Source organism: Mus caroli, chromosome 4 (assembly GCF_900094665.2).
Source record: "Mus caroli chromosome 4, CAROLI_EIJ_v1.1, whole genome shotgun sequence".
Lineage (NCBI taxonomy): Eukaryota > Metazoa > Chordata > Mammalia > Rodentia > Muridae > Mus > Mus caroli.
The window spans coordinates 142,099,901-142,111,070 of record NC_034573.1 but is presented as its reverse complement, the minus strand read 5'-3'; the positions used below and the strand labels follow the sequence as shown (position 1 = coordinate 142,111,070).

The 11,170-nt window shown below is 49.9% G+C and overlaps 1 protein-coding gene across 3 annotated transcripts in view; it reads right to left on the bottom strand.

The window, feature by feature from the left end:
• Acot7 (acyl-CoA thioesterase 7) overlaps positions 1 to 11,170 on the bottom strand; it is an 89,655-nt gene that overhangs the window by 59,967 nt on the left and 18,518 nt on the right. For all 3 annotated transcript variants that reach the window (XM_021160606.2, XM_029476074.1, XM_021160605.2), the window contains exon 2: positions 1,043 to 1,160. In XM_021160606.2, coding sequence (XP_021016265.1) covers positions 1,043 to 1,160 — 118 coding nt within the window. The remainder of the gene's footprint in view (positions 1 to 1,042; positions 1,161 to 11,170) is intronic.

The window sequence follows — 11,170 nt, the reverse complement described above, 5'->3', positions numbered from 1 at the left end:
CCTTACAGTTGGATCTCATGGAGGCATTTCCTCAACTGAAGCTCCTTTCTCTGTGATAACTCCAGCTGTGTCAAGTTGACACAAAACTAGCCAGTACACAAGCTGTACATCACAGGATGTCCCTTGCTCCAGCTTGCCAGCTTGGCCAAGTCAGGATAAATGGTACTTCCTCTGGGTTCTCTGTTCTGAATAGAGCCTCGTGGGGTCCTGTGAATCTACCCACTTTCTTTAAGTAAGGTGGGGACTTCTTCCTCTCTGCCCAGCAGGCACTAGCTAAGACCCACAGCCTATAGAGCTGTGCATCACAGACTCCCTGCGACACCTCTGCCCCTGTCACCACATGCAGCTGTCACTGAGACACTGAGAGTCTGCCACTCTCCCCCCCCCCCCCCCCCCCACGGCTGGCCTTCAGGAAAAAAGTGCCAGGTGCTTCTGCACTGTCCTGAGATGACTGCCTACAGAGTCCACAAAGTTCTAAACACAAACAGCCTGTCCTGCCTGTCCTAGCTGCAGGGCCACCTCACACTGCACAACTCCCGGGGAAGTGAAACACCAGCCTCAGCAACACGCAGGGCCTGCTGTGGAGCTTCATACTCAGAACACAGCTGAGGCCCAGAGAACCGAAGCTCGAGCCCGCAGCCACCTAGTCAGGGACGGAAATGGGACTCAGCTCTCAAACATGATAGCAGATTCACACAGGCACAGAGTATTTCTGACCACAACCAAGGAGCTAGCAGGGCTCAAGACAGAGCCCTGAGGCATGGGAGGAGGTGAGAGCCCTTCAGCTGTCCAGCAGCTTGTCTCTGCTGATTTCCCAACTCCACACTGAGGTGAAAAACAAACCTTATTCCATGGGACCCCCAAGCAAGGCTGACTGTCAGACCTCCAGAAGACACAGTGGGTGGGCAAGACAGGAACACTGTAGATCTGGGATCCATGTGAACTACTTTCCCGACCCCACACTGCTGTGGCCTTGTGGCCATAGAATCCACAGTCTATGCATAACCCAAGTGCACATGAATCGCACACACCCAGCACTTACCCCATTCTGGCTGTTACAGTGCCTCGTGCTGATGATGGCCCCGGCCTCCTCAATCATCTTCAGAATGGTCCCTCCATGAACATTGCCAGCCACGTTGGCATCATCTGGACGCATGATCCTACAGCAGGTAAGAGAAGTGACATGAGCCTCTTCAAGAGGACAGCACTGTGACAGTGATCTCTTAGGGAGAGAAGCAAGTATAGCAGGGACTCGCAGGCTCCCACAGGAAGGACAAGAATTTCCAACACAGCTTGGCTCTCACTCAATATAGTGTGTCCATCAAGACTGAAATGACAGGCACTAAGGACTTCACAGTCTTCTTTATAGGGGACAGAGACAGGCAGAGGACACCTTCCCTTCCTGGGGCCACAGGTGCTGTAGGGAGAAGTATCCCCTGGCTTGAAGGACTCACAGCAATGGTTTTTCCCAACGCCACTGAGCAAGGAGCTAGAGCAGCTGCTCACTGCCCTCAGAGAGTAGTGTCTGGCTCACCACAGAGCAGGTCTCCAGTTACAGCCCAGCTGGGTAAGCACCGGAGACAGACTGAGCTCACGGAGTGAAGCCTGGACTAGAACTTGTCCAGGAGGCCCAGAGGACTGGGTAGTTACAGCTATTCTAAAATTTAGCTTCAAGACCTCGAGATTAAATGAGCACAGATATACTGGCTCTTGTTTGCCCATGGAGCAGAAGATCCTCTGGGGGCCCAAGGAGGTACCAAGGACCCAAGGTTGAAAGCTAGGTGCCCTCAGAGTCAAGGCGAATAGGAACACTAACTCATTCATTCTTCCAGAAGAGAAAGCTGTCACACTTCCTGTGGACAGCTAGCCACTCAGAGACAAAAACAAACAAAAAACAAAAACACAAAACAAACAAAAACGTCAGGGCTCAACTAGCCAGTTTGGTGCCATTACAAGCTGCCCTTGAGCACTGGCAACATCCCATACGCCCGTGTCACTAATAACATACACCTTCTTATGAAGGTGACAGGAGATGGGTGCATGCTGAGGAAGGTCGCAGAGCAGCCTGCCAAGCCTTCATACAGCAGCTGGCAGGCCCAACAAGTCAAGATTCTAGGAGATCAGGCCTGGCCCCAGCTCTGAGCAGCTGGGGATCCAGGACCAGCTGCCAATCAATTAATCAATTGCATTAATCAGTCCCACACCTCCACACCTATAAAATAAACATGTCACAGCAGTGATGCCTCAGGTGACTACAGGGAGACAAAGAACTGGAAAGCATGCTGGGCACTGCTGCCCAGTGAGGTGACTGACAACAGGCACTTAGCACATGCTAACCAGTACTCGGCAGCACCCAGCACATGCTAACCATTTCTTCTCTCTTCTCTGCATACTTAGTCAGCTTGGTTGAAGCTTCAAGAATGAGCCAGAAGCAAATGACAAACACTCTCAATGCCACCTCCAAAGCCACTCCTTCACCAAGTAAAATGGTATATAGCACCCAAAGCTGCCTGACACCAGGGTGAGAAGCCACCAGAGCAGCTGCACACAATAGCAGTGTCGTGAACAAAGCAGCACAAGGGAGTTCTGGACCCTGAAGAGAGAGAGCACTACTATGCTTTTAGGATCTTCACTTGAGTGGGTTTGTCTTGTTTTTTTGGTTTTTCGAGACAGGGTTTCTCTGTGTAGCCCTGGCTGTCCTGGAACTCACTCTGTAGACAACGCTGGCCTCAAACTCAGAAATCCACCTGCCTCTGCCTCCCAAGTGCTGGGATTAAAGGCATGTGCCACCACTGCCCGCCTTCACTTGAGTGTTTTAAGAATTTGAGTTTTCCCAGGAAGTCCCAACTAATCAAAGTATGAAAATCAGTACCTCGAGTGCACAGTCAACAACTGGGACAGCTGTATCACCATCCCTCTCCCACGGGCTCAGGGAGCATCATGGAAGAGGTGGGAGAAAGACTATGTGGGTCAGAGATTGAGAAGGACTGGGACATGATGGGCACACAGCAGCTATGGCTGCCTTCCAGACTGCACATAACTTCAAGCCAATCAGCACTACAGCCAAAGGGGTGGGGGATGGGGGATGAGACCCGCCCCAGCTGAAGGAGGGAGTGACAGTTGGCCACCAGGGGAGGGAGTCAGACCTACAGCAAGCTTCCCTACAAATGACTCCACACATACATAGCTGATGTAAAGCTATTTATACACATGTGTGTACACACACGATAACTTAAGGATTTTCTACTTATGCGTCTGTATGCTGCATGCATGTAGTAGTGCGTGTGAAATCTAGAGCTGATAGTGGTTGTGAGAGACCATGTAGAACTCAGGTCCCCTACAGAGCAGCAAGTGCTTCCCCCTCTCACCTGGAGTCAGGGCTGGGCCAAGTTCTATTCTCTACCCACAGGAACATTTTTGAGTAAAATTCTCAGAATATACTGACTGATAGTTACCTGACCCTCTGAAAAGTCCCAGGTAGAGTTCAAATTCCTGTCATGCCTGCTAGCCAATAGATTTAGTGATCAATATGCTTAGCCAATAAGTTCGAACTGTAATCTTGCTGATGTAACCTGTGCCCCTAAAAAGTATAAAAACTGCTTGTAATAGCCATTCGGTGTGGCTTTCTTAGTAACTCTCCTTGAGGGACTATTTGAAGGTCGACCCCGACAGGCCTGAAAATAAACCTCTTGCTTTTGCATCGCTCTGCATCTCAGTGTCTCACTTGGGGGCATCTCAAAGTAAGTACCACTGACGGAGGGAGGGTCGGGGTCTCACATGCTGTTCCAGCCAGCACCCCTTCACAGTATTCTATTCCCATTCTGAATCTATCAATGAATTAATTCACTGAGTAAGGCAGAGCCCTCAGGAACCAGTCACTTCCCAAAAGCCCCACCTCCTGCATCAGGAACCAGGCTTTTAACACAGGAGCCTTCAATGAGCTCTAGCTGTCCTTACAGGAACAGGGACATTCTGAGACTCAGAGAAAAGCCACTGCAGACAGAGTCTAGAGTGCCACGGGATCCTCAGAAGCCATTAAAAACTAAGGCAGGAGCAGGGTAGTGATGGCGCACACCTTTAATCCCAGCACTCAGGAGGCAGAGGAAGGCGGACTTCTGAGTTTGAGGCCAGCATTGTCTACAGAGTGAGTTCCAGGACAGCCAGGGCTACACAGAGAAACCCTGTCTCTCAAAAAAAAAAAAAAAAAAAAACAAACCTAAGGCAAGAAAGATTCTTGCAGGGCCCCTGTCATTTCTGCCATCTTAAGTCACTTCTCACAGCAGTACCACATTCAGAATGGTATTGGCCCCAGGCCTAGCTGACCCCACCATCAGCTTGGGCGGGGGGTGGGGGGGTGACCGCTTTCTCTTCCTCCCCCAGGCCACTGAGACTGTGGCCAGCATCTCTGAATCTGCCTGGAAAATGTCAGCGCTAAAATTAAAATGTTGCTGTGTGGAAACCATGGCAACCAGGGGAGGGGTGTGCCTGGCTCCCTCCACTTCACAGTGAAAGCTCAAAGGACTGAGCACAGGTGGCCCCACCAAGCACAGTCGGGTCTGGGTAGCAAAGTCCTCTCAAGGTCCCTGTAGCACTAAGGACAGACAGGAAGGAGCTTTGCTGGGCAGTGTGGGTGGCGCTGAAGCACATTAGCGCCACCAGGCAGCTCTAAGGACAGCACAGCAGCCAGAAGTTAGTTCCCTGTTTCTCACTCATAAACAAGACCTCCAACTAGAGAAGCCTCAGCAGGTGCACAGAGAAAAAGTTGGCGGTGTGTGCCCTACCAACTACATGGCCACAGCCAGAGACAACACTGCATGCCACATAACCTGGCAGGGATCGGAGAAACATCTGTGCCAGGGAAATGACCAAAAGGCTCCATGTGTGGCTCATAGACCGGCATCTACAAATGCCAAGAACAGAGTCTGGCAGAGGCAGGTGGAAAACAGGAGCCTCTAGCAATCTAACCAGTATTTTGGGCTCAAGCTCCAGTGGTCATGGGAATTCTAGCAATCTAACCAGGAATATGGGCTCAAGCTCCAGGGGTCATGGGAAAGAAAGAAAGCAGGGGTGAGGGAGGCTTCATCTAGAGAACCAGCCACATTCCCAGAGGCTCTAGAGTCAGGTCACTGGGGCTAGACCTCCTGTCTCAGCTTTGGGTACCACCTAATGTCCAGGGGAGTAAACGCAGGACCAGGATACTCTTGATGGCCTCCCTGGCTGCAAGAGACCATCCAGGCTGGCCGGTACAAGAGCCATATCCAAGTGTCCCCAGTACAGGAATCTGCCCTTGGATAGAGCTATGATGGCCATCACCTGTTTAGCTAGGAAGCCATGCAACTACAAGTTCCCAGATTGGGGATTCAGGAGTCAAGAAAGCCCCTAGGTGGAGGACCCTTTTACTCCCAGCAGGCAGAAGCAGACAACGCTCCATGGGTTCAAGACCAGTGCAACCCACATAACAAGCTCCAATCCAGCCAGAGCTTAGTGAGACCCTGTCTCAAAAACAAAGCTAGGATTTGCCTTCAGCAGCTGTCGCCCCATCCACAGGGCTGATCTGGCTGGCATGGCTGTTCTCTTCCCCCCTCCCTTCCTCATGTGCATCCCTCCCAAGGCTGCACAGTCTGTGCTTCTGGTGGAAAGGAGGACGTCTCCTGTCTTCAGTCAAGGGTTGAAGGGTATATGAATAGCTACACTCCCCTACTACAACCACCAAACAAAGTTGAAGAGGGAGAAGGAAGATGAGGAAGAGAAGGAGGAGGAGGAGGAAGAGGAAGAGCAACAGCAGCCAGAATCATTCATCTTCCCTGCCCTGCACCATCTCAGCAAACCATTGAGCAGATCAGGCTTCCGGAGACCACCCTGCCTGGCTTCCTGAACTGCTTAATCTAAACAGAAAGAGACTGTAGCAGCCAAAACAGTTGTCATAGAAACTTTGTTTTACAGATCATTACAACAGAAGCAACTCTAGGAGTCCTTTCTGGAATCCCTGGGAGGAGAGGGAAGCAGAGGTGTCAGCACTGACCAGTGGGCCGCAGCCTGGATCTGTTGCCTACCCTGTCTAGACCTGAAATGCTGCGGGGAGAGTAAGGGGGAAAGTGGAGAGGAGCCTGCCCATCTAAGCCTGCATCCCTCTGAAAACAAAACCATTCTCTAGCAACAGGACCTGAGGGGCAGCTGGAAAGGGGTCAGATGTCTAGCGCCTTCTCACCTGTAGACATCACGGTAACTGTCTGGGACTCACACTATCTCCTCCTGCTACTCCTCAGACAAGAAAGTTCCAGAGCTAACCAGGGCCCCCCATAATAGCTAGCACCTCTCATGATCCCCCACTCTCTACCCACTGGCTAGAAGTTAGGAAAGAAGTCAGACAGCCACAGTGGCCCCAACAAGGGCATTGGCTGCTCCCTGGGGACGAAACCAAACCTTGATGTGACTTCTCAGAACCACCTGCTTCCCTCCCTGTAAATCTGCAACCAGCAACTAAAATGGAAACTCTCCAGCTACTCCACCAGGCAGCCCACACAGGCAAGGCTGTGCCAAGACCAATGGGTATATCCACCTGTACACAACTCAGTGTCTTTCCAGATGAGCATCTTGACTTGGCCCTGGGCCATGGGTCTATTGCACAAAGGACTGTTAGGTCAGAAAGCCCAGCAGGCGAAGGTCAGCTTAGGTAGATAGCCCTTATCAAAGGACTGCTTCCCATCGGTGAGACAACTAAACCCAGAGGACTTCCCTCTACTGGTTGCTATCTGATAAAAGCAGCCAAGGTGATTATTACCGGGGGTGCCATGTGACCAAACCTCCCTGAAGGAGAGCAGAAGACCCTATTCCCATGATTGCAAGAACAAGGCCCCGGGGAGAGGGTATGCAGTCCTATCCTTCCCTGGCTTCCCTTGCCCTGCCTGGTCTGACTGGAAAGTGGCTAGCTGTTCTGAGGGTTGACAGCCCACGGCTGATGCATGCCCAGAAGCTAGTGTCCCTTATCTACACCAAACATCTCCCCAGAGGGGAAACCAAAGCTCTCAGATCTGTCCAATTTACAGTCTGCAAAGCCCTCAGAGCCTTTCTCACAGCCTAACAGGGGCCCTCCCTCAGATACAGAACCTGAGTCTTGGTTGCCCAGTGGCACTTTATCCTGAAGAGAAAGGATTTCATTTGCAGAGACCACCATAGACAGGCCTGTGATGGCCCAGACCTGACTCTGTAGTCCATTCAGGCAAAGCAGCACAATTGTGCGGGATCTGAGTGTACCACACTACAGATCAGAACCAAGCAAGCCTCCCATCTCAGCCCCATGCCTTGTATCCTAGTAAGACATGGTGCCCTTGGGTTAGTCAAAAACCTCTGGCACCTGGTAAGCACACAAGGGTGAGCATTACCCCACTGCCACCCCTCTCTTGGACCAAGAGATAGGAGCATTGTTTCCATAGGACCTGGGGCCAGCCACCATGCCTACCTATAAGCACCAGATACCCCAAAGCCCCAGACACTATGCCTACACAGGGCCCAAGGCTCCAGAGCCACACTGGTTCCAGTCCATCTCTTACCTTCAAGTCAGAGGAAAGGACACCAAAGCATCCCACCACAGCTCTGACCACTTAGGTACCAAAAGCAGGTCTCAATATACTTCTGCCACTCAGGGAACCCCCAGCTCCTCCCAGTTCCTAACTTACTGTTTGACCTTCTCTCTGAGGTAGGCCTGAGTGACTTCCTTTCTGAGGACTCGGAGAGACAAGGTTCTGTGCAGTGTGAGCATGTTCTTCTGTCTCTGCTGCACCCTGCAGAAGCTACAGCCAAAGGCAAGTTAGGAAGAGCTCTGGCACCTGATGCTCTGCCCTTTGGACTTGCCCCACTCCCTCCAGGTAGGCATTGTTCTCTCCCTAAGCAACAGCTCTTTGTAAAAACCAGTTGTTCCCATTCTCCTAACCTTAGCCCTGGACAACAGCTGTATAGATTTCCTTTGTGCAAGACTGCTTTTCAGCTGGCCTTGGTGTGTACTCTGTTATATCTGACTATTTCTTCCTCCTTCTGCTCTGGTGAATTCTGGGAAACTAGATGTTCCCTGATGCAATTACTCTTAAACAATCAAGAATTGAGGCAAAGGGACACAGCAGGGCACAGCACAGTCCTAATGCCCAGGTGCACACTGTGCGCTCTCATCTTGGAAACAATGCAATAACTGCACAGCAGTAGTCCCAGATTGTTTGACTTGCACAGAAAGTTGAAGAAATTATTAGACTATGAAATAGAATAACATTTGAAATGTAAATAAAGAAAATATCCAATAAAAGGCGAACGCCTTTAATCCCAGCACTCGGGAGGCAGAGGCAGGAGAATTTCTAGGTTCCAGGCCAGCCTGGTCTACAAAGTGAGTTCCAGGACAGCTGGGGCTATACAGAAAAACCCTGTCTTGCAAAACAAAAAAACAAACAAACAAACAAAAAAAAAGAACATGAAAAAGAGCCAACATTGGGACCCTGAGAAAGGAAAAAGGTACTGAAGTTATGAAATAAGTTTTGCACAACATTTGAGAGGGTTCCGGGATAAGCCAGTATAGAATGCATAAAATTATATACTAGGAAAACTAAATCAAAACACTGGGATTCATAGGAGAGTCATTGCGTGCAATGCGCAGAAGCAGAAAGCTGGCAGAACTACTGAGATAAGGGTTAACTTGATTCTTTCTGGCCACTGCCTGGCAGCTTTGCCCACGTCATTTATCATTCGAGATTCACGGGAAAATGCAAGTGTCTGACCTCGGGGCTCTGAGCTCTCAAGTATAGTAAGTCAAAAGTGAGAGTTTAAATAATGATAAGCTTGCAGTTATCACTATTTTAGCCCAGGCCTGGGAACGGGGAAGCTTGAAACTTTGGGGAACAGTCCTAACTCTTGGCTCTCTGTGGGATGGGGTTATTCTGAATTTCATTTGGCAATGACTGTACAATGTCTTTTTTCCTGCCTGCTTTTGGAGTAACAACGAAGACTGGGGCAAGAGAAAGGTGAGAGATCAAGTGAAAGAGTATGAAGAGAGAGGTGTGGAGTGTGTGTGGTGTGTGTGTGTGTGAGTGAAAGGAGAGAGCACGGGGTGTGTGTGAGGTGTGTGTAGTAGTGTGAGAGTTCAGGAAAAGAAAAGCACATGGGAGAAAAGCAGAGTGCACAGAAGGAAGCGTGCATGCAGCCTCAGCTGCGAGCTAGTGAGCGAACGAGAGAGAGACAAAGACAGAGAGACAGAGACAATGAAAGAGGAAAGGAGAGGAGAGGAGAGGAGAGGAGGGGAGGGGAGGGGAGGGGAGGGGAGGGAAGCAACTTTAAGCCTTAAAATATTTGCCTGGCAGTTGGTACCTAAAAAGTAATCTGTGTCTGTTTATTATACGCCTTCCATTTGAAAACTCTGATCCTGTGTCCAGGCTGGACCCCAACAAATGGAGAATGACAGAGAGAAACAACAGGGACCTCTAAGCTCCACACACAAGCACAGGCACACATACCAGTATACACATATATGCACATAGCATACATACACAATAAATAAGCAAATTAATTTTTAAAAGAAGGACTGAAAGATCTACAAACACGTGGATGAACACATGAAAGGTGTCAGAGGAAGTGGGGTGTGGTGGTCCAGCCTGTGCACTCGGCTAAGGTTACTGGTGACAGAGCTGTATATAAGTCAGCACTAAGCACTTAGCTTACCCAGCAGCCACACGGCCCTCGGTGTATCACCAAAACAACAAACAGGAAAAGGAGTCAGATACCAACAGGCTGACAGCTACCAGGGCCTGGGTCACTGAATATCTCAGAGCTGTGTGTATAGACTAAAGGGTAAACTTTGTGGTTTGCAAGTTTTGCAACTTCTCAAAGAAGTTGTCATAGACAGCAAAACAGATATGGGAACCCGAATGTACATAGGCAGGCCTTTCTCTCCATCACAGAGCTGGTTGTATGAGCAATGCTCTCAGAGAGCCCTAAAAGCACCCTTGCCCCTTGCCCCAGAAAGGCACTCCTAAGACTCAGCAAAAAACACACATAAGTTGCCATGTGATGGAGCACTTGGGAGACAGAGATAGGCAGACTTCTATGAGTTCAAGGCCAGCCTGGTCTACAGAGCAAGTTTTAAGCCAGCCAGGGCTACAGAGAGGGTCCTATCTCAAAAGAAGAAAAGAAGAAAAGAAAAAAGAACAAACAAAACCGCACAGGCAGACAGACACAGTTGGAGTTGCTGATCCTTACACTAACAGACAAGGAGGACCAACTGGGGCCCTAGGAACAGGCCAAACCACACCTCACTTTGTACTCAGAGTTTCCTAGAGAATATAGACCATTCCCTTCTGCAGCTTTCAACAGCATGGAAAAGCATTCTTTTCTCCCTATGGAGTGTAGGAGCCCTCACCTGACTCCAAGGCCTAGAATCACAGACAAGTGATTCTGACAGACAAGGGAACTGAGTCAGCCAAGCACCCCAAACTCAAAACACTAAGCCCAGCTTACAAAGGGCCTCAGTACTGGGACCTTTAGGGTGTGCATGTTACACCAACATCATCCTAGCTGGAGGCCATGCTCCTTTCCTCCACAGCTCATCCCCATATGCCAGAGGAGGCTAGTCGGACAAGACAGCAACTTTATCCAAACTCCAAAAGGATATCTCAAAGAGTGTGTGTATGTGCGTTTGCGTGTGTATGTGTGTGTGTGAAGGAAGAAGACAAGGGCCAGCGCTAAACACACCCAGCCTACATCCACTGGCCTCCTGCCTGTCCCTACGATCAATCACTCACAGGCACCAATGAGGCTGTAGACAAATAAGCATAGCAGTTTTCTATACGACAGCCCACGCCCTTGAGAATCAGTTCATCTACCAGCTGATGGTACATTCCCTGAGCAGTGTTCCTCAGCCACAGAGAGGTACAAATACCGACACAGAACCAACCATATGGATGCATCTCAAAATAATCACCAACTGAAAACGATAGGCAAGACAAGAAATGCTGACCTTTCTCAGTTTGTCGTAGAATCTGGTGTGGTCTGTGGCCTTGGCCCTGTTGAGGTGCTTCAAAGCCTCATTAAGAATGGGTCCTCGGTGGGCTGGTGAGATGGCTCAGTGGGTAAGAGCACCCGACTGCTCTTCCGAAGGTCCAGAGTTCAAATCCCAGCAACCACATGGTGGCTCACA